This window comes from Drepanopeziza brunnea (genome assembly GCF_022702325.1).
Source record: "Drepanopeziza brunnea f. sp. 'multigermtubi' strain 214-2 chromosome Unknown ctg10, whole genome shotgun sequence".
Taxonomy (NCBI): Eukaryota; Fungi; Ascomycota; class Leotiomycetes; order Helotiales; family Drepanopezizaceae; genus Drepanopeziza; species Drepanopeziza brunnea.
In genome coordinates this window covers 1,452,650-1,475,438 of record NW_027094073.1, presented here as the reverse complement: position 1 = coordinate 1,475,438, position 22,789 = coordinate 1,452,650, and the positions used below count along the sequence as shown (strand labels likewise).

The 22,789-nt window shown below is 50.2% G+C and overlaps 6 protein-coding genes across 6 annotated transcripts; 2 read left to right on the top strand and 4 right to left on the bottom strand.

Moving 5' to 3' along the window:
* Positions 1-141: 141 nt before the first annotated feature.
* On the top strand, positions 142-2,886 carry L3040_006071 (uncharacterized protein; the record flags this gene model as incomplete). Its single annotated transcript, XM_007288490.2, has 2 exons — positions 142-2,501; positions 2,550-2,886. 2 exons carry the CDS (start codon positions 142-144, stop codon positions 2,884-2,886), a joined length of 2,697 nt encoding a protein of 898 aa, XP_007288552.1.
* Positions 2,887-4,493: 1,607 nt separating this feature from the next.
* On the bottom strand, positions 4,494-6,611 carry L3040_006070 (uncharacterized protein; the record flags this gene model as incomplete). Its single annotated transcript, XM_007288491.1, has 2 exons — positions 4,494-5,694; positions 5,743-6,611. 2 exons carry the CDS (start codon positions 6,609-6,611, stop codon positions 4,494-4,496), a joined length of 2,070 nt encoding a protein of 689 aa, XP_007288553.1.
* A 1,800-nt stretch (positions 6,612-8,411) lies between these two features.
* L3040_006069 (uncharacterized protein) lies at positions 8,412-10,700 on the top strand (the record flags this gene model as incomplete). The annotated part of the gene is made up of 3 exons (XM_007288493.2): positions 8,412-8,598; positions 8,697-10,077; positions 10,124-10,700. 3 exons carry the CDS (start codon positions 8,412-8,414, stop codon positions 10,698-10,700), a joined length of 2,145 nt encoding a protein of 714 aa, XP_007288555.2.
* A 3,961-nt stretch (positions 10,701-14,661) lies between these two features.
* On the bottom strand, positions 14,662-15,093 carry L3040_006068 (uncharacterized protein; the record flags this gene model as incomplete). The annotated part of the gene is made up of 1 exon (XM_007288494.2): positions 14,662-15,093. One exon carries the CDS (start codon positions 15,091-15,093, stop codon positions 14,662-14,664), a length of 432 nt encoding a protein of 143 aa, XP_007288556.1.
* Positions 15,094-17,243: 2,150 nt separating this feature from the next.
* On the bottom strand, positions 17,244-17,528 carry L3040_006067 (uncharacterized protein; the record flags this gene model as incomplete). Its single annotated transcript, XM_066156342.1, has 2 exons — positions 17,244-17,439; positions 17,515-17,528. 2 exons carry the CDS (start codon positions 17,526-17,528, stop codon positions 17,244-17,246), a joined length of 210 nt encoding a protein of 69 aa, XP_066011285.1.
* A 2,012-nt stretch (positions 17,529-19,540) lies between these two features.
* L3040_006066 (uncharacterized protein) lies at positions 19,541-21,223 on the bottom strand (the record flags this gene model as incomplete). Its single annotated transcript, XM_007288495.2, has 2 exons — positions 19,541-20,615; positions 20,664-21,223. The coding sequence occupies 2 exons, from the start codon at positions 21,221-21,223 to the stop codon at positions 19,541-19,543; spliced, it is 1,635 nt and encodes a 544-aa protein (XP_007288557.1).
* Positions 21,224-22,789: the final 1,566 nt, after the last annotated feature.

Below are 22,789 nucleotides of genomic sequence, written 5' to 3'. Positions count from 1 at the left end.
AGCCGGATCCCGGATCCGCCTCGATTCGAGATTGATATTCTAAACTTGACCGGTCCTTTGCTACGTTGGATGCGACCTTTCCCTTGGTTGTGCAGCCGCAGAGCTGATTAGGTGCCCACGACATCCGTACTCTATTCCAACATGCGACCTCCGAGAGTTGTTATAGCCGTGGCCTTCTTCATGACCACGCTGCTCTTGACGTTTCTTTCTCTTCGATCATCTCACGCGCCGTCTAAGATACCTTCAAACCTTCCTACAGTGGCGAAAACTTCCGGCGTACAGTCCTTCTTCTCATTCCGAACGCCCTTTTCTCTATTTCCACCGAATGCTATTATAACTTTGACGCACGATAACACGACTGCTTTCTTAGCACGACCTGCGAACTTCGGCCCGCTGCTTCCGCCAGATGGTCTCAAGGGACAAGTGTGGATAGGGAGCGGCTTTGGAGACGATGGCACACGGCAAGGTGCGATTTCTGCTGCCGCTGAGGGAGAACTAGGCTGCAGTGATGTGCCTGGCTGGGGAGACGACTATCTAAGGTTGAGCGCGTTGACATCTGAAGTTGGCAAATCGACAGACGGAAAGACTGCGACAACTGCGGGGAAGCAAAAGCCGCAAAAACGGTCAAGCGACGAGGACGGCCCATTCGGTGACCGGACCGAGCAGGAAGAAGGCATTTCTGGTGCGAAAGATAGGGAGCCGAGGCCCCTTGCGGATGATGGTACCGACGACTACCTCCACCACCCCTTACCAGAGTCGACGGTTTCAAAGCCGAATGCGAAGAACTCTGCGGAGGTGAAAGGGGACCACGCGGATATCCAATCAATACAAGAAGGGGCTGAAATTGCGGGAAAGATTGTGCTTCTGAGCCGAGGTGGATGTGGATTTCTGGAGAAGGTCAAATGGGCACAGAGGAGAGGGGCAATTGCTCTGATGGTAGGTGATAATCAGCCAGGCGGACCGTTGATTCAGATGTATGCTCGAGGGGATACATCAAACGTCACGATACCATCTATCTTCACGTCGAGGACTACAGCACATCTTTTATCGTCTCTGATTGGGCCGGGAAGATCCATCCAAGATGTAATCGATGAGACTGGGAAACCAGCCCTGAAGGTCCAGCATACGGATAAGAAGAAAGGAGGAAGCTATCAGGATTCCAGGCCAAATTTTACCCCTACGACTGCTTTTCCAAGAGCGACTGGGGTCACTCGAATAGCTTCGAAGGCGGGACACAAGAAGCCTTCCCAAAAGACGAAAGAGGAGACTTCCGAGAAATCAGTCGACAAGCCAGGGTGGCTCAAGTCTCTGTTCTTCGGTCCCGGCAAAGGATCCAAGTCAGAAGCCAGTCGTCCACCAAGTAGTGGGCGACTTGGCTGGGTTCTTGTTGACGAATGGAAAGATGATGACGAGCCAAAGACCAAGAAGATTTCAACGGATACCAGTCAGAAGATCGAGGATAATATCGCTGTACCAGACCCAAACCCGGCTTCCAAAGGAAACTCTGGTGATGATTTCGTGATTGGCGTTCAAGATTGGCGTGATCCGGACCTTGTTGGAGAGCCGAGGGTGAAGGATGCTGATGGTGGCAAGAAGGTGCTTCCATCGAAGCCTAATGGAATTTCAGATGTGGCAACCGAGAGATCTCCGGTTCTAAGCAAGTCTGGCAAGAAGCATCTTGGTGGCGCTCTTCAAGAAATTCCGGACTTCCTTCCACCGCTTAGGGGCGGCAGCATCACACCGGGAAGTGGGGAGTACAAAGCAAAGAACACGGGAGGAGAACAAGCCCAGCAAGAGAATGAGCCTCAGACAGAGTCTCTCTTCGCTGATGGCAAGTCGAAAGGCATACTTACAACCATTTTTGGAGATGATGAGGAGAATGTCGAGTTCTTACCGAGCGAAAAGGCAGAGCTGGAAGAAGCAGGCGAAGAATACGAAGACGGTGATAGCGAAGATGAAGGATTATGGGTCACATTGACGCCAACAAGTGGAGCGAGTCCATTCCTAGATACACTGTTGGTTTTAGTCGTGAGTCCATTGGTCACTTTGACTATTGTTTACGCTCTCCTTTTGATCAGGTCACGAATACGGCGCCGTCGATGGAGGGCACCAAAATCTGTGGTCGAAAGACTGCCAGTTAGAACCTACCAAACAGTACTCCCATCTGGTAGCGCTTCGCCCAGAACTCCAAGTCCAAGTAGCTCCTCGGCCAACACTCCACTCCTTTCAAGCTCGCCACCTAGTAGGCCGCGTCCGAGATCGAGGACTACAACTGGGATACCAGAACCAGGAGACTTGGTGCGAATAAACTCGAGTCCTTTACAAATGCCAGCGATACCGCCTCGAGCACCAGAGCACGAGAAAAATGCAAGCGAGTCTAGCGAATGGAAGAAGCACATGAGCAAGCAGGTCGAGTGTGTTGTCTGTCTTGAGGAGTACGTCGATGGTGTCAGCCGTGTGATGAGTCTACCATGTGGTCACGAATTCCACGCGGATTGCATGTAAGTATGTCCGTATCTCTCTTTCCGAACTCCACTGACAATCCCTAGTACGCCCTGGCTGACTAAACGACGCCGAACGTGTCCTATCTGTAAAGGCGACGTCGTGCGCTCTCTTGCGAGGGGCTCTCCAGCAGGCCCACGCTACGAGCCTTACCACGACGACAGCGACGACGACGCCCAAGTTGAAGCCGCAGAAACCGTAGACGAGCCTTCGTCATCCGCCCTACCCATAGCGGGCAGCTTCGGCAGCAACGACGTCGAGCAAGCATCGCCCACGCGACCACGAAGAAGCCAGCAGGCAAGCAGCTGGCGCGCTCTACTGGCGAACAGTCTTGGCTCCTCATCTCGGAGTCCGCAGCCACCACAGGAGGACCGAGATCGATGACGAACGATAGATGGAGGGTACTTATTTTATTGGATGGGTGTGGCGGAAGGGGCAAATTTGGGAGGATGGGTCAGGGATTCGGAGCACAGCGAAGGCGCATACCACTCGTTTCTATTGATTTTTTCCTCCCTCCTGTGCCTTAGGCGCAGGTGATTCGAGCCGGTTGGCTGTATGAATACATAATCTTGAGGAGTAATGTCCTCTTTCCATAGTAATGGAGGTCTTGAATCGTCGAATTTCTCGCGGTGCTGTGTGGCTGACCTCTGTACTTAGCCCGGCAATGAGGTAGGTAGTGGAGCACTTCTACTAGGACCGGACGAGCACCCCAAGAACAGTATTTCTACAATTCGCCCCAGATATCAGTCCCAACAGCCATTCTTCGACTGTTCCCATTTCCAGACATAGTAAGTGACATTGCAGAAAACTTCGGCTTGGGTGGGTGGGTGATACTTACATGGATATCAACCCAACCCAACCCCACGAGCCGCAAAGGCAATTTTTTTTAAAAAAAAAAAAAAAAAAAAAATTAAGAAAAATAAAAAAGATAATCTCAGCACACAACCAAGGCTGAACGGAGAGAGGCAACCACGACAGTGAAAAAAAAATGGCAAAAAGATGAATTTGTGTCGACGACTGCAGGATTTGAACCTACGCTCCCGAAAGAAATAGATTTCTAGTCTATCGCGTTAACCACTCCGCCAAGTCGCCTTTTGTACGAAGGCGGGGAGAAGAAGACGGATATATAATTAGCAAGCCAGAATCCCGGTGCTGTGCGCTGGGCAAGTGAAGTGGGGTGGGGTCTAAGCGAGCGGGCGGGTACATTACCTACCTAGGTACCTACATTACTTTACGGATATCGTCCGCCTTTTTTTTTTTTTTTTCAAGGTGTGTTAACGAGTGGTGGATGGCTGATGGGAGGCGCGAGGTGAGATGGGATGGGATGGGATGGCAGTATAGAAAAAATCGAATAAAATACGTTTTGGATATTAGATTTCCAATCTCTTTTTTTTTTCTTTTCAACGCTGTTTATTGGCCTTCCTTTGGGTGGGTGAGCTCGTTGGAGGATTTTCTCTTTAATATTTCTCTCTCTCTCTTTCTCTGTCTCTCTCTCTCTCTCTTTCTATTTCGTTTTATTTGTGGAGAGGAGGAGAAAATATGATCGGTAAAAGAAATATACTTTGAAGTAAGGGCCACGAGAAAAATCAAGTTCTTGGTTTATTTCCCTATTTCTTATCTGGGCGTGAAATGAGATGAGATGGATCGAGATGAGGTTCATTAGATTTGCGGGCGGTTGTTCGGACTATGTGGAAACCGGCATGAATTCCGAGGTGTAAATGGGTTCCAGTACTGCGTGGGAACGATTATAGGTATCCCTTTTATAGCCTTGATGGAAAGGGAACTTGAGACTCTGAGACTCTGCACTATCTTGCTTCTGTCGACTGCAAAGGGGGGTACAAGGCTTGGAGCTCGGTCAGAGTTGATTGATTGATGGGTTGGATACCTCTTAATGCCATAGAACCAACGTATTTATCACCCATTTATCTATCTATCAATGCACCGCGCAATGCAATGACGAACCGCGCTCTCATCGTACACCCACTCCCCATTCAACCCTCGAAAATGGCATGCTGCAGCTCAACCCCAAACTGATCCTTCGCAATATACCGCATCTGCTTCTCCAGCTCATCCTCCATGCCCCCTCCCCACCCCAGCATTTGCCTTACCTTACTCCCCAAGAACACAAAGTCACTCCCCAGCAGCACGAACCGGAACAGCAGGTGCCGCCAAGCGTTTGCCCATCGCTCTCTCCACCCAAGCCCAGTATCGTCCACGAGACTCCGGCTCGCCCACCAGCCGGTCATCTTGATCCGGTTGACGGGCGACCCGAGAAACTGGTTATTGCCTTGCACGATGCGCATGTTGCGGCCGATGAAGAGGAGCTCGCGCGGGAAGTTTTCTTCGTCGTCGAGGAGCTCGCGCATACCTTGGCGCATGCGCTCTTGCACCTCAAAATGCCGCTCGGAAGCCGTCTTGCCTTTGAGTTCACCGGTAACGCGGCCTCTAGTTGAACCGTCGCCGCCAGTGTACGGACGCATCAGCGTAGCGGACGCGAAGAGATCAGGGGCTTTGACACCCCATGCGCTGGTAATCTCGCTGATGGTGTCGTTGTCAAAGGTCATGATTGCTTTCCAGAACTGGCAGTACTGTCTGCGGAGTTTGGGGCTCATGGAGACGTACAGGCCATGATCGATCAGGACGAGTTCTGGGGAGCCGTTGGGTTGCCGGCGGATGAATATGTTTCCGGGATGAGGATCGCAATGGACCAGTCCGAAGAGGAACATCTGGGCGGAGAAGAGATCGATCATTGTGGTCATTACTTGCTTCAGAGATAGTCCTAGACCACCTTTACCGGAGCGACCTCTCCATTCATCACGCTCGGGTTTGAGTAGCCCCGTACCGTCGTTTTGGCGTGTAGACTTGGGGGGCAAGAGAGGTGTACCTTTCACTCCTGGAGAACCGCGACCAGTACCACCGAGCCAGGTCCCAGTCAGAGTCTCTTTGTCCCAGAGTCGGACTCCCTCTATCCATTCGGTAGTCATGATCCGCTTGGAAGAAAGATCTCGGTATACTTCAGGAATGTAGACTCTGCCACGAAGACGGGGCTCGCCAGCGATTAATCTAGCCATCTCCTCTGAATTTTTGGCTTCATTCTCAAAATCTGTCTCAAGCTGGAGCCTTTCGGTGATGTAGGGAACCATGTTGTAGAATGGGAGGTCAAAATACCAAGTATAGACCCTCATCACAACCCTGCATCTTGTTAGCTTTTCTACCTTATACAGTAGCAGCTCGACTTACTTGAAAGCCCATAAATCCCAGTCAACTTGTTGCGCTATCTCCCTCTTCTGCACTTTGATAGCAACCTCCCTCCCGTCCGCCAATCTCGCCCAATGAACCTGGGCCACCGACGCCGATGCCCTGGCTTTCTTCTCCATAAGCCCCCTTCCAGACTCATTGCTGAAGCTAACTCCAAACACCTCTTCGGGACTTCTGCCACCAAACTCCTCCCTTATGACTTTCTCGACATCTGCCCACGTGTTCTGCGGCGCATCGTCGAACATGCGCGCAAACATCTTTTGGAATTCCGGCGGCAGAACCGCACTCTGCATGGCGATCGCCTGCCCAATCTTCAGATATAGCCCACCATTATGGTGCAGCAGCTCAAACAGCTTCTCCGCATTGCGTCTATGCAAGCTAGGTATATCTCCACCGAAAAAGGGTTCGGGGCGGAAGTTGAGCTTGTAGTCCAGCGCCACTGCTATTCCCAGACCAAAAGTTCGAAGGGATCGCGTTATAGAGGAGGCGTAGAGCTGGGTATCAAGAAGGTAGAGGGTGCCTGTCACAGCGGTGACGTAGAAGAGTCTACGACCCCATTTTAGAGAACGAGGGAACTGTTTTGCAGGCACAGCTTTGCCTAGGGATTCAGGAGAGGGCGGAGTGAAGGACTGGAATCGTTGGTTCTGTATGGATCGGATGGAGGATTTGGGGATTGCCCTGCGAGCAAGTGCTATTGAGGGGCGTTGACCATGATGACGGTGGAAGTTGCGACTCGAGACTCGGTGGAATGTTTGGAATGTCGTAGGGGAAGGGTGGCGCAAAGCTGTAGTGGGATAGCGACATGCACTGCTGGTGATACGCAGACATAGTCCTGCTATGCGCAGTGACATTGCTTCACGAAGGTATCGACATTGGGTGGTTGTCGGGGAAGTGCTTCAAGGCATGATAAATCTAATGCAATGTCAACCAACAAATGTGCGCGACCGACATGTGTGGCGGACCGTAGCTATCTATCTTATCACCGCTCGCGGTTATCGCCGATAAGAGTGGATGGATGGATGGCCTTCTTGTGCTTCTCCTACTGTCGCTCTCACTCTCTGCCTTTCCTTCGCTCTCGCTCCCGCTCCCGCTCTCGCTCCCTCTCTGCCCTCCTGGACTCCTGGACTCCTCGGCTCCTGATCTGATGGCTTCTGGAGAAGCTTTGCCGTCTTCTTGAACGCATATCCAAGATTCATCAACTTCAGCCAAAGCTTCCTGCAGCCAAGGGAAAGGGAAAGGGACATGCCAGCCACACTGGTCGTAAGTGCAACCCGGTATCTACCTAGGTGACCGTCGCAAAAGGGTTTGAAACCAGTCTCAGGTAGGCAGGTAGGTAGGCATCTCTCCATCTTTCACTCTCCGTGTCCTCAACCGACGTTCGCAATCCCGAGGTCCGTAGAATGAGGTTGGTGAGGTAGGTAGCTGCAAGTCTTCGCTGGCCGGGTCTGTACCAAATTAGTTATATATCAAAGCCTCTTCTCTCCGATGAGTTTCCAGAAAGCGGGTCGCGGTTGAGTTGAGTGGTCTGTGATTGACACCATGGGACAAGGATTCGGGTTCGGGTTCAGGTTCAGGTTCAGGTTCAGGTTCAGGTTCAGGTTCAGGTTCAGGTTCAGGTTCAGGTTCAGGTTCAGGGTCATATTCAGACCCTTCTTCCTGGATGATGTCCCGTAAATGCATACACGCATTTATTCAGCTGGTGTGATATCTACCCTTTGGATGTGATCAGTGAACTTCGTATTCTCGTGATCGAAGCGCAAGAACAACCATACCATGACGTTTTCGTGACTTTGTTTGCAATCTATGCGTGCGTGGCCGAGCTTTTGAATGGATTCGAGTCGAGTCTTCACAGTTATAGCAACAAATTAAATAAAGATTAGAACGCCAGCCCCACATCCACATACTTCCCACTCCCGCTCCGACCAATTGTCCCGGTCTTCAACTTCAATATCGACATTCAATTGACGACGCGGGGACTTTGACGGAGGACGATAAACGCTTTATTCCTTCCTCTCCTCTACCCATCCCATCCTCAGCACTATACTCATCTATCAGAGGTCGCTCCATCTCCAGGTCCGGTCTTCTGGGTTGTCCCTCTGCGCCCAGGCCGATTGAATTGGATTGGATTGGATTGGATTGGATTGCGTTGCGTTGCGTTGCGTTGGAAAAGGCACAAGAACCGTCCCGAGTCTGACTGCAGGGCTGCAGGAAAGATATCCGACCGTACCATACCGCCGCCGTCTGGCCCCATAATTCGAAAGGCCGCAACAATAGAGCCTAGGTAGTATTGTGACATTAGAAGGGCTTGGGCTTGGGCTTGGGCTTGGACCCAAGGAAACTCCACATCTCCCATTTCCCAGCTACCAATCTAACACATCAACGCGACCTCACCCTCTCTCCAGGTCTGCCAACAATTATCCATCTCGTCGACAAGACACAACCCTCCTTTCTGGAGTCTGGAGCCTTTCGTATCAGCGAGTCTGCGAACGTCAATGCGAAAGAAGCAGCGTGGTATCGAGCCCCCATCGACTAAGACATCACTCTACCTCCTCCACCTGCCCTGCATCGATCGCACTCTTCTTCCGAACGCCGCGTCTTGAAGACGCCGGCACCCACAATCTTTCCGACGCGGCCAATTCTCTCATTTCAGAATGTTGAGGCCAGCGACCCCCCTGACGATATTGCTGTTCGCAGCGTTCTGCTTGCTTCTGATATCCGTTCTCTCAACACCGATCATCAAACAAATTCCTTTGGCTTCGTTTGGAGGCGTGGATTTTGGAGTCTTTGGATACTGCAAGGGGACAAGATGTACCAGCATTGAGATTGGATTCGACACTGGTGAGTAGTAATGGACGGATATCTGCAGGAACGAGTTGCGACAGCCGCCCACTACACTTTCTCAAAGGGCTCAAACGCTAATCTGACCAACTGAATAGAGAGTCTATACACCAAAGAACAAACGGATAGTTTCAATCTCAAGAATGACACCCGGAAGACTCTCTCGACTATCCTCATTGTGCACCCAGTCGCGGCCTTTTTCACCCTAATCCTGCTAGTCATGGCTGCGTCCGCCCATTTCCACTCCCCTTCGCACTCCCCACGATACCTCCTTGGAATCTTCATCCTCAGTATTCTGACACTGGTGGCCTCCCTGCTCTCATTTCTCATTGATGTGCTTCTCTTCGTTCCACATATGGCATGGGGCTCATACATCGTCTTAGCAGCGACGATCCTGATCGGTGCTAGCGGGATTGTATCGTGTGCAATGAGAAGAACCTTGGTTAGCAGGAAAGCGCGAAAGCGCCGTATTGCGGAGAATGCAGAAATGAACGGAGAGAACTTCTACAACCGCCAAGGTCCAGAACCAGCTCCAGTGCCTCCAACCACTACTCTATTGGTAGACAGCCACACTGCAGCTGACAAGTTGCCCTCTTTTGCTACTTTCGAGGTGGCGAAGAACGACGCCGAAAGACAGAGTGATGAGAGGATTCCTTTGACCCAGAGAACTCCTTCCGAAAATTCTTCAAGCAGAGGCAATGGAGCCGCAGGAAGTGGGATCAATGATAAATATGGAGGGCCTCCAAGAATGGGAGATCCCCCTCCACGAAGGGATCAATACGGCAACATCATACCGCAGGCACCCCCTGGAGCTTATGGAATGAGAAGCCGGGATCCATCAGCTGACCCTTCGCTGAACCAACAGCGCTCCGACAATTTGATGGGTTCTAGAGGAAGAGGCGGCTTCAGGGGTGGACCAAGAGGCGGCGGTTATCCTCCAAATGGGCGAGGGGGTCCTCAAAGGGGTGGTTACGGTGGACCGCCGCGCGGAGGAGGTTACGGGGGACCCTACAGTGGCGGTCCAGGCCAAGGAGGTATGATGAGAGGGGGAAGAGGAGGTGGGCCTCCAGCATTTGGAAGAGGTGGTTATGATAACAGAGGGCAGTCGCCAGGTGGATACGGCCAAAGAAGACCTTCACCTGGACCTGGATACAGCCAATACGCCCCTCCTATCCCCCCAGCAAATGGAAGTGGCGGCCAGTACGCAGCCTACAATCCAGATATGGATGAATCTGGAAACAGCCTGGCTCGCGCTGAGTCTCCGCCTCCGATGCCTGGTCTCGATGGTCCCGAAATTGGCCAAGCCGTGGAAATGGATGCTAGAACAGAAAGTCTTTCGGCTGCCCCGAACGGCTTTGGTCAGCTGGGGAACATCAGAGAAAGCGATAATGATGTGGCTGGTATGATCGGACTCCAACAACAGAGGTTTCAGAACAGGGAAACGGTAGACACCGAGGCGAGTAGATACAGTACTGACGAGTAAGTCTTTCGACAAATCACGTTTTTCAAGCGCTAACAGAAGCAGGGCCTACGTTCCACCACGACAGGCATGGGAAGGCCAAGCCGGAAGATCTTCTCCACTGAACCCCACCGCTCAACAGCCAGCTGGGCTTCAAAGCTCCCCATCAGTGAAGTCTCAACGCATCAGCTCAGCTAGTGGGGACCACTACTATGAAGATGTTGATCCTAGATTCGCAGAGGAACCCCCTACCGCACCAGTTCCCGGCCTTCTATCACCAGGTTACGGTTCCCGAGGGCCAGCCAGATACCCCAATCAGAACCTGCGTCCAGTTCCACCCATCAGTAACGTGGACGGCAGTAGCTCTTACGAAGATCTCGCACCTGGCGCCCGCAGCCCCGCGGAGTCCGACCGCTCCACCTTCACATCTGTCTCTCAACGCGGCGTAAACCCCAGATGGAACGGTGGTCCAGGCTACGCGCCAATGCCAACTAGACGACCAGCACCCGAGCGAAACGATCTCCTCTTGAACTCGAACCCGGACTTCCAATTACCAGCTAACCGTGGCGGCCGCCGGGGTGCTTTTGGACGAGGGGGCCGTGGCGGGACCGTGCCGAACAGTGCTTATCCGGGAGGCCGTTGAATATCAACACACCTGCTGCCATACCAGCCTTCAAGATTTTCAAACCGAATTTCGAGAGCATTTCACCATTCAATCTCCCGCCATCCCCTACATTTGATACCCCGCGTACCATACACCTACGATTCTCACAAAAACTTTCGCCGCGTACATAATCTTCTGGCCATAGTTACATGGCTTTTATACCTTCTAACATAAGGATTTTTATTTTGTCGACAGACTCGGCATTGGCGTTTAGGCTTTCGGGCTCCTTTGCAGCAGACAAGGCGATACGAACACAGAGCACGCAGGTACCGAGCACCTACTTCTTTTGATTTCTGCTTGCTGTGATGTGAATTGGGGCTCTCTGCCACGGTTCTTGCTACACAGCCTTTGTTTAAACGGAGGGGGTGGAGAAGTGGAGAAAGGTCTTCTTTTCCGAGCTCGCTGGGGCAAGGGAACGTCAGCGAGACTCGATGGGCTGAACAGGACATGGTGGAGGTTTGTGGCTCAAGGACAGAGCAGCACGGTGGCACGCAAGGCAGACGTCTGCGGGTGGCTAGGCCCAGAGCTTGGGAGCAAAGGGCGGTTGGAAAGTGGAGAATAGGCAAGCAGGAGATAATGATAAAAATAAGAAAACTTCAAACCAAACAAGCGACGCAGTTTCGCTTCAGAGTATGGTCTGATTGGTGTGTGCCGTCTTGACGCGCGATGCCCTCTCATCTACTCTGGGGTTTCCGGAACCCGGGAAGTCCCATTTCAGTCAGGTAGGTGGCTCAGTTGACGCGGGCTCCTATTGCCTTCCACAATCCCGGGCTCGACAGAGGGTGTCACGTCACAGGAGTGGGAAAAACCACATGACTACCTATACACTCGTACCTCGTAAGAAGAGTACCTAAGTACCCTTATCTCTTTTACATGAACAAACACTTGGAGACCGATATCCAATCATCAATCTACCTTCATTTCCATTCTACCGATCCGCTTTCTACAAGCCAGCTAGCTAGCTACTCTGCAGATTTCTCGATATCTCGATTCCTACGTAGTGGGCTGTGTGTGGTTTGCAGGTGCGGGTAATACGTAGCAAAGCACACATTGAGAACGGCAGAGTATTTACCTAGACGAACAGGTCTCGTATCAGAGGGGAAGGCAGGAAGGGTCAAGCGAAGTTACGCGAACCGAAGCTTGGATCGAACGTGTGCATTTCTTTCCTTCCCTCTTTCTGGACGTCCGAAAGAAAAAAACAGCAATCGCTCATCTACCTACTGACTGTAACGGCGTCGTGTCGGCTGACTGAATGGCAGCTTCTGGCTACACATGCGCAGAGAGATACACGACGGGCAAACTGCCACTGCGGCAGATGGTGCGAAGGTATCGCCACAGACCGTGCAAAGGCACTGGCTGTTCTTCGCTTGCGTCTCGCATGCATCACGTTGTGCCAGGCATATAGGACGGTCTCTGGTGAATGAATGGCTTTGTCGATCTGTCCACAGAGGGATAGATCGCGGCGCAGCGAGGGCAGATCGATCAACCATCCGTGGTAGCGAGCATACTGTACGTAGTACTGTAGTGGGCGCTGGTGCCGGCGCATCTACTTACCGCTACCGTATCCCAGACCAATGTCCAGTGACCCACGTGGGTGGACATCCTTGAGCTCTGGGGGCTTTACTTGGTACAAATACTACGTACTACGTATGTACTACTAGTATGTTGGTCTTGGGCGCGGGGGGGGGGGCTGCATATTGCGGCTGGGCCGTCGTGCGACGCGCCGTCGGGGCTGATTAAGGACCGCGGCGGCTCGATCTACCGGTACTACTACCACTTGGCAGATTTCTACTTAAGTACTACTACTGTACTGTACGTACTACGTCCCAGGCGTAAGTATTGCCCCTCGAGGATCGGGTAACCAGGGGGTTTAAAGTGGAAACTCAACTTTTGAGGCACCCTCGAGGGGTAATACTTAGGCCTGTTCCGTGCGTAATTGGGTGCTGCCGAGAGCTTTTTGAGGCCTCGACAGAAGGGTGTTCTGGGGCCATGCCACGTGACAGGACTAGAGCACGGACCAGGTAGTTGAGGAGTTACCTCCTTCTCTGATGGTTTCTATCTTCTAGCGAACACATCGACCTTCTTACTTTTAATTCTCGTCTTTTAGCTGAAGCGTGCGTGTATTGCTAAGTAAAGTGGAAGGAGCGCAAGGTGCACGTGCCACCAAGGCAGTGCACCGACCTCAGGCCTTGGCACTGGTTCCTATACCGGTCCTACAGTACCGGTATACCGGTACAACCTCGCCCCAATTCCTACTTCTAGAGAATACAAGTCAATCAATCACCACTACCTTAAAGGGTAGTCAAATGGTCCTCTGATCCTCTCCTATAACAGACGGCCATTGGACCGCTTAAATCCAGCACTCGGCTCTTTTCAAAACCATTTTACCGAGAAGACCGTCCCATTGAAAGAGACCGCTTTGTAGCCGTCCCATAGCCGTCCTACAGCTGTCCTCATTTATATTTTTTTTAAAACAAGCTTCCTAATAAGCTCGTTTTAAAAAAAATTGAAGTAGTTCGATGACGATTTTCAAGAAGATACGGTTGTAGATGAGAATTATTTTTTGAATGGACTCGCTTGGATGATAATTTAACAGATTCGATGATAAGATATTTCTCGGTGTCGCTGCTAGGGCTTGTATATCAACGCTTTGAGTTTTTTACAATCGGCATCGATCGAGTTAGTAAAAGTTCCGCTGTGTGATGGGACTCCTTAAGCGGGCTAAAGAGTGGTGTGATAAATGAGTGGGGCAATAAGGGGATGGTGTAAGTAATAGAAGGTAGACTAGCAAGTAATTAGAAGATTATCTGCTTACTAATTCAAGTTCCTCGGACGGCTTTAGTCCGGACGGCCATCAGACGGTCTTAAAACGCTCGAAAACGGTCCCCAGACGGTCTTTATACAAAAAGACGAGCATTTAAAAAAGACGTTTTAATCGAATAAAATAGTTCCATTTTAGCTACGGTTTGAATAATTCAAATCCTTTGTTTTCAAATTCTATTTAATCTTAAGTATCGGCTTAAGGTAATCGATTAGGTAGTAGGTAAATCGTCTCTAAAAGAGATGTGAAGTATCGGCCTAGGGTGATCCACTACCAGCCATGCCAATCTATTAGAACCGTCCTTAAAAGAGATGGTTATTAAACGATCAGCTAGCCGTCTAAAAGCTCTTGCATTCCTCTTTAAGGTACGCTTATCAAAAGCGACCTTGTATCATCAACTAAGTTGACGTGAATGGCAAGCAGCTTACGTAATCCCAAAGCGGGCTTGGAAGTGCACCTACCAAGGTATATACGCGCAACTGAGAGTTCACAGAATTTGAAGAGGCGTGTTTGTTTGAATGATTTGAAATTCGAAATCTTTAGTCTTCAATTGTCAGTACCGGTACTTCAATCACGTTGTCTGCCATTTTAGGATTCTGCTTCCCGTCACCACGCGCACTTTTTAACTGACCAATCAGTTCCATTCGCTAAAAAAGGTTATTTGCATTTTTTCATGAGGCCACATTCCCCCTTATAAGGGAAGGAGCTCTCCGGTAATGCAAAGCTTCGCAAGCTCGCTTTGATAGATACTAGCAATAATAGTGATCGAGATTCTACATATATGTAAAGATACGTCACGTTGAGAATCGATCTGTCGATATAATATTTTCTTTCATTGATAAATCAAGTCCTTAATATCTTAAGATAAAAAGAGACTTCAAGTTTTCCATCCACTCATATCCCTTCTTTCCGAAAGACGAGCTGCACTGAGCTCAAGCTTATATGGTCGAGAAAAGAGAAGAGAAGCAATCCAATTGCTAAATAGATCCCAGCTCTAGAGTAGAGTCTAACCAACAACAACCCATCTCGTCGCCCATCCTATGCCTACAGCCCCGCAATAGGCAAAGCAAGCGAGCGAGCGGATAGTTATAGCCTTTACTGTACAGTTACAGCAGGTAGCTAGTTCCAAGAGCAAGGAACCTTGATAACCTTGCCCTGGCTGACCGAGTTGTCCTTGATCACGTCGGGGTTTAAAAACGACAAATTTTTGGCGTCGGAGCAGAAATCCGACGCAATGTTGTCTATCGTGTCGCCTTGGGCGACCGTGTAGTACCCAACATTTTCGTTCGGGATCCTCAAGCAATCGCGCGGTCGAGCCCGGCAAGGAACTCTGATAATATTTCCTTCTTTGATCGGGGAGACATTGTTTCGCGCTTCCAGCTCGCCTAAATCGGTGCAGAAATCGGCCGCGATATTGCGCCAAGTGTCGGTGCCTTTAGCGGTGTAGGTGCCGCTGCCTTTAGTCGGAATATTGTCGACCTTGCAGGTTCGACGAAGGGCGGTCGCGGCGCCGAAGAAGGCGAGCAAGAGGAGGTTGTTGTTGAAATGCATAATAGAAGTGGTAAGGTAAATAGAGGTGATCGTTTTGACGAATTGAGCTTAAGAGAAGATGGTAGAGCACTGTAATGATAGGATATGCTAAAAATGAAAATCCAAGGAGGGATTGCTGATCTTATATAATGGTGATTGCCAAGTGGCCCGGTACTTTTGAAACGTATAGATACTTTTCATCGCTAGTACAAATATAAAAATAAAAAAATACGAGCATTACGTATCCGTCGGTTCGCTTACTTTGAGTAGGCCTTCTTACTTGCTACATGCCCGAAATTACTAGTATATACAAACGCCGTCTGTGCACGATTCTACGTACAAGTTTCTATCGACAAGGGTTTCGTGCAAAAGGTACTATCAATAATATTACGTACTACGTATAACGATCATAATTCGCCGCTTTTTGCACCCAAAATCAGCACTTTCAACATAGAGCCTTCACTTAATGCCACACGAAATATTAGAAAATAAAAGCAGCATTTCCGAGTGTTTAGCGTGCACAGACTAGAATTGTACATTATTTACCCATACAGTAGTACGGAGTACATCCTTTCGGTTTTAAAAGATATAAATAGAATTTTAAACTCGCACTTACCCCCTCCCATGAGTAGTAAATGTCGAAAGTATAATTTCGCAAGGGATCTTACCAAGGCTTAAACCAATCAACTTATACTACGTATCTTTGAGCCAGTATTTAGTCTATACAATGGAGTCGACAGAGCTTTAAGCCATTAAGAAGCCACCGCTCTACGATTTATGGGCCTAGACTGGGTCCGACATTTATTCATAAGGGGAGGGGGAGAGTAGTACGTCCCAGGCATACCTACTACCTAGTACTTACGCCTGCGACGTAGTACTAGTACTACGTCGCAGGCCTAAGTATTACCCCTCGAGGGTGCCTCAAAAGTTTAGTTTCCACTTTAAACCCCCTGTTTTCCCTACCCTCGAGGGGTAATACTTAGGCCTGTACCGTGGTAATTACCGGTATTACGGTCGATTATTTCCCATGCCTCGAAGAAAGTAGAGTTGTATCTCCCATGCCGCAACCCACTTTTGGAGTGGGCCCGCCCAGCCAAATCTACTCGCTGCTCTACTGTATACAGGAAATTGTTTTCAACAATGCCGCTTATACCGGTACTGTACTAGAATTAATTCTTTTCACTTCTCGATTATACGTAGTAATTTTACTATCCCCCCCCCCCCATGAATACTACCCCCCCCCCCCCCCCCCCCCCATGAATACTTAAATGTCGAAAGTATAATTTCGCAAGAGATCTTACTAGCGCTTAAACCAATCAACTCATAAGGATTCAGCTTTGAAAAAGTATCTTTGAGCCAGTATTTAGCCTATACAGTGGAGTTCACAGGGCCTTGAGCCATTAAGCTATGATTTATGGGCCTAAACTGGGTCCGACATTTATTCATAGAGGGGGGGATAGTAAAGCTATCCACGTTTACAAAAAAAATAAAAAAAAAAAAAAAATTTAATAGAAATAAATAAAAATAATTTTATCACTTACGGATCTCGGTATAGCGCTGAACTTGATCGCGAATTAAAAACACATATGTGTTTTTAGTCATAGATATTAGCTTAGAAATCAATTCTAAAAGATACGCGGTCCGCATAATCAACGGTCTTATATAACGAATACGATTAAAGCATATATGTTTTCCCTATCATACCGATACCGTAGCGTTTAAAGATTCTAATACGTAAAGCATCTAAAGCAGCGTTAGTAGTAAAGATTTCCGCTATTGTAACTTAACAAATCGCGATAATAATACTAAAATTGCAATTATACAGAATTCTAGTATAAGCGGCATTACTGAAATTTTTTCTTGTATAAAGCAGCGAATAGATTTGGCTAGGCGGGCCCACTCAAAAAGTAGGTTGAGGCATGGGAAATACAACTCCACTTTCTTCGAGGCATAGGAAATACGTAGTAATCGACCTACGGTAATTGTTATCCCCTTGAGGGCCCTTGAGGGTAGGGAAACCAGGGGCTTTAAAGTGGAAACTAAACTCCGAGGCACCCTCGAGGGGTAATACTACTACTTAGGCCTGTACCATGGTACGTACATGCTACGTATCGTTCCGTTAGATTTGCCAAGTGAGATCTGCCTTATTTCACGTAGCCAGGTGGAGCCATTTACTTGTTTTTCGGGAAACTCGCTGTTACTGTACTCATTGACGAACTTGGCATCGTCGAACTCTCGTAGCTGCTGCACTTCCCAGTCACCGAGATCAGAGCTGCCCTCCGACCGAGGTTCGAACTCGATCGCCTCGTTCCGATCGTTCCGAGTGTCTCCATCAGGCTCTTTCCATGTGAGTTACGTGACATCGTTCTTGGTAGCGAGGAGTCAGCAATTACACATCACCAGAATATCTCTTGAGACAGTGAAGAAGAGCAAGGGCCTCACATCGTGCTCATCATCTTCGTACTCTGTGCTCGAACCTGATCTGGATCCAGGCCAGCAGCACGGAATTTTGCAGCACGAACTTGTGACTTTCTTCGTAGATTCGCTCGCTTCACACATCCTCGCTTTCAGCTTTCTGGCAACAGCCCGAACTGCCGGAACTTGCAGGCAGAATCTTAGCCGACACCTATTCCTCGGATCGTTGTCCAGTAGGTCAACCGGAGAACGTGTGCTTTTGGGAAGCAGTCTCGCGTTGGCATTGAAACGAGGGTCATCGTCTTTATGGAAAGGCAAGCTGTTATACCTAGCCATCTTTTCAGTTCATTAGATCTCGAAACCCGGACTCGAGGAACAATCCCCAATTGCTTGGGAGTCCAAGCTGGGGATGAGCTCTATCTCTAAAATCCCGAGTATGGGCTTGAGAGAAGCAAGTTTTCGATCTTAAGCAGTGTCAGCTTCAGTCGAGCTTAGTTCGTGGAATCTGGAAGGAGGAGGATTGATCTGGGCACGTTGGGGAAGCTCCGGTAACGCGCAGGCGTAGCGCGATTGATAGAGTGGGTGGCAGTTGTGACGACGCGGGTTCTGGGGCCACGGTTCAAAGAGATGGCGAGGACGAGGTGTGGGAGTAAGCTCGTCTGGCTTGCACTAGATTAAAATGACAGTAGGATGTAGTGTAGAGAGACTGCAAGAGTAGAACTCGGGGCCTTGAGTCAGAGTGGGCAATGGCAGTGACTGATCCTGTAATATTCTGGTAGTGATAGCGAGAGCAATTGGCGATATCATGGGTAATTAAAGAATACTCGCTGTGTTAAAGAACGATGATGATCGGTGTTCATTGGGAAGAAGGAAGAGAGAGGAGAGAACGAGAAGTTTAACGGCCGTGGAGCCCGCACTAGCTAGTAAGCTAGAAAGAAACAGGAGACGAGACGAGACGACTTTCCGCTGCTTGCTGAGGAAGGTGCTGAATGGCGATTTCCAAGACATGGGCATGGCCACGGAGTAAGTACATGGAGATGCTCCATCTGCCATCTGCCAGCTTCTAGACAAGCTGCCTACCTATGCCCCGAGTCCAAGTTAGCTCATTGCCTACCACCAAGCGAGTGGATACTTTGATAAGAGCAATAGAGAGATCAACACGGGTGAAGCCAGACCCCTCAAGCCGCATGCAGATACCGGGGAAGAAGCAGACCACTGTGTCGAGAAAGAGCAAATACCATATATGACTGGCCTGTTGTCTGATCTAGAACGAACAAACGGGATGGAGGACAGTGAGAAGTTGGCACCGACCCCGATTCTTCTTCAAACAGATGAGCATGAGGGGATGAAGACGATGCGAATAAGCGTCAAGGACAGACGAGCTCTATATGTGGAGAGTGAGTGGAGCGATCTGCTCGAGGTGTTGACACGACAGTGCGTATCGACTAGCACGAGGGGGATCCGCTCAAATGTGCTGTCTCCGATCCCCCATTCGGAGAGAGGAATACATCTAGTACCGCGAGCACCAATTCATTGGAAGAAGCAAAGTTGAGACAACACTGTAGTATTATCTCGTCAACTAACCACCCAGAACCTCGATCTGCCGCCCACGCTCTCACCCCAATCGAGCCACCGTAGAAAAAAAGTTGATTCATACACACAAATCTCCTCCAGGGAAAACCCGAATAGCCGCCCAAGTCCAATCGCCAAATACCAATGTCTTCCTAACATGGGTCTCATGATTGCAGCGCTCCCTCAGCCTATCAGCTTGCCTGCCATATGGGAAGAGTCTCTTGCAAAACAGAAGTAAAAGCGGGCCCACCGCTGTAGAATTGAATACGCAAACGCTATCTGCCGAAAAACGCTATCGGTCAAACATCTGGAATTTATTCCCCACCCCAATAAAAAGATGTGAGGACCTGAGGTACCTGTTAAACGAGCGCGCAGAACGAAGTAAGGGGTATGCAGCCTGGGGACAAAGGGAAACGTGTAGTACAACCGAGATTAACTCGTCCATCTGTATCAAAGGCAAGGTCTTATGAGACAGACCAGATCATCGCTTGACCTCACGATGCTTAAGTCTGCTGGTTCTCCATCCTTCGTACCAGAGCTCTCGGCTTGCTTCTCGCAACTCGCCGCGCCACTCGTTGAAGACTGCATCCTTGAGTCTCACAAAATCGCAATGCTCGACGTTCAATGGGTCTGCAAATCCCCAAGGGAATTTCCTGCCGATGACGTCGGGTTCGTAGATGTCGGGGCTGATGATCGAGAGGGGAAGGTACGGAATCTCATCTGACTCGGATTCATTGTGACGGCGGCCGGAACTCGAAGACACTCGCTTCGAATTCGGAGGAGATTTTGCCTCGTGATTCTGAATGATGAGTTCGTCGTCGTCGTCGTCGAAATCCGCCTCCTCATCGGCTTCATCGATGCGGTTGGTGTCCCTCGTCGGACTATCAGGGTCGAGGTCGTCAACGCCCAGGGCTTCAAGGGGGTCGAGATTCGCCTTGCGCAAGCTGTCCCAGACCGTCTTCTTGAGGTGAGTCATGTGCGCTGTGGTGATGGTATCCGCCTTGGAGATGATAGGGATGACCGTCGTCTTGCCTTGTAGCGAGCGCAAAACTTGAAGATCGAGGTCCTCGTCGAGGCCGCCGACGGGGCGTGGAGACGAGCTATACTTCCCGTTCGTGGAGGAACCATTGCCATCCGCAGATGCATCCTTGGAGGCGGCAATGTTTCTATCGAGACGAAGTGGGTCGAGAAGGAGGAAAGTACAGTGAATATGGGTGTCTTGTACACCAGGTGCTCGGACAACCTTCATCTCCTCAGTGAAGGTCTCTTCGAATTTGCTCTCCAGGAATGAGGACATCTCTCGGAGTTGCAGATCAACGACATTCTTTTCCAAGCCTTCAGAGTCCCATATCGTAAGGCCAATGCGTTCGCCATCGATCTCCGTCTCCAGGTACTGCGATTGGAAGTTGCCCGTCTTCTTGTTTTTCGGGGCGAATATGTCTTCGGCGAGTTCTTGAGGTCGATTGAATCTCTTCTTTGGTGGGAGGGCTAGCGAGGTCTTGAGGAACTCGAGAAACGACGTTTTTCCGGATGAACGAGCGCCGATAATGAGGATGCTGGATAAGGTCAACGCTCTGGCCTTCAAGACGGTGGATCAGACTTACTTAAACGGTGTCGGGTCCTTCCGTCTCCTGAGTCGCCGCGGACTGCTGATGGTGCTAATGGCACTACTTGCGTAGCTATATCTGCCACGATGGGTCATGCTCTCCGTGCGTGCATAAGGGTCTACCCAGTCGCCATTTCGACTTCCGCTGGTGGGGACGGGGGGGAGTGGGACGGCGGTACCAATAGCAAAAGTTGAACGTGGTGGCTCCATCGAGGCCCGACCGTCTATATATCCAGTTGCTCTGTTTGATACGATGGCTACCGAGTCGGGACGATCCTCGGTGCCGAATGGCAGGTTTGCGGGCTTCTGGCCGTTGTAGAGGTCGGGGAGTCTTGGAGGTGATTTGGGGATGTTAGGTACCTGTCGGCGATGTCTCTCGAGCTCCAGCTCGCGGGCGATGGCCTGCTGCTTCTTCGTGGGTGCTTTGAGTTCGGTCGATTTGGATCTGCGCAGGAGCAAGCCGAGGGAGGAGCGACGGGGAGGAGGGTTCTCTTTCGCGTTCAGCGGTTCAGGAGACTGGCTCGCACTCGGAGTGCGCGGTCGGGATGAAGATACCATGACTGACGGCCTGGCAGACTGGCAGACTGGCAGACTGGATGTGAGTGCTTCTCGCCGGAACGGGGATTGTGGTTTCTGTCTGCGGCTGCGAGTGTGGTTGCCCGGTTAGATTCCTCCTCGGAATCCTTCCTATGTCGGCGCCAGCTGTATGTATTTTCTCAAGGATGAAGATGAGGTTTGGAGATGGGGGCAGAGGGGAATTTTTCCGATTTTCGAGGGTCGAGCTTGCGACAAAAGGGAGCGTGAATGTCTCGATACTGTCTGGATTGGGTGTGCGGAGGTCTCGGTGGATGTTTCGGGAGCTCCAGGTTGAGGAGCGTGTGGGGTACGTCAAGGAAGGTGATGAGGTGAGGTGAGGTGAGGTGAGGTGAGGTGAATTGGAGGGAGGTGAAGCGAGATGGATGGCTTGTTGGCTGGCTGGCTAGGCCGATATATTGTACATACAATAGTAGGCGTTGTTGAAGTATAATGCTTATTTAAGAATTGAGGCTGGAAGTTTTCAAGTGGAAGTGAGAGGCGCCGGCGGGGGGGGGCAGAGCCACAGATGACGGCCGGAGGAAGAGAGAGACAAGAGAGGACAGGATAGGAGCGGAAGGGAAAGGCTCTCGTTGTATTTCCGAAAGATGGAGCGAAAAAGAGATTCCAATTCTTCTAATAATCTTGCTGTTAATTTCCTGCAACTGCAACTGCAATTGCGATTGCGATTGCATTTGCATTTGCATTTGCATTTGCGTTTGCATTGCATGCTCTGTATCTCTCTCTCTCTCTCTCTCTCCCCTATTACTTTACTTTCCCCATTTTGGCGCAGGAGGGAACCCGCCAATCACCTTCACCGGGGAACTTAAATTCAGGGGTCCACGCCGGCTCCTGTTCTCTTGACAAGTGAGCCAGCTCGGAGCTCGGATCTTAAATTTCGAATCTCGAATCTCGAATCTCGAATCTCGACGGCGACGCTCGACTTCAACTCTCAATACTCTACATCAATCATGCAGGGGGAAGTTGTGATTGTGATTGTGATTGTGATGGCTACTGTTCTTATGCCTGTTCTTGCTCTTGTTCTCTCTCTGGAGTCTGTTGACGAGAATCTATCCGGCTACGCGCTTCACCACCACACCCTGGTACTGTAACACGGAAGAGCGCGCTTATCCTCAGACTCGGATTCCGATTCCGATTCCGATTCCGATTCAGCTTCAGCTTCAGATTCAGATTCAGATTCGGATTCGGATTCGAATCCCAGGCCAGGCCAGGCCAGGCCAGACCAGCATGTCAGGAAGAGTCAAGTCGGTAAGAGAGTGAGAACCTACAGTAGGTACCGGTATGAAGATCAACATCAAAAGTTCAATGTCTGTGCGTCAGATCGCCTCCCGATACCGAGGGGCCCCCCCCCTTCCTCCCCCATGCTGCTTGTTTGGCTAATTCGACGATCCCCCTCGATCAATCAAACATGGTTCGGTCACGTGTGCACCCCCCCCCGGTCCGTGCTTGGTTTCGGTTGGCAATGTATCGTTGGTTTTGACCGTTACTTGCTTCTATCCGACTTTTTCATGCTTATGCTCCCGTAGGCTT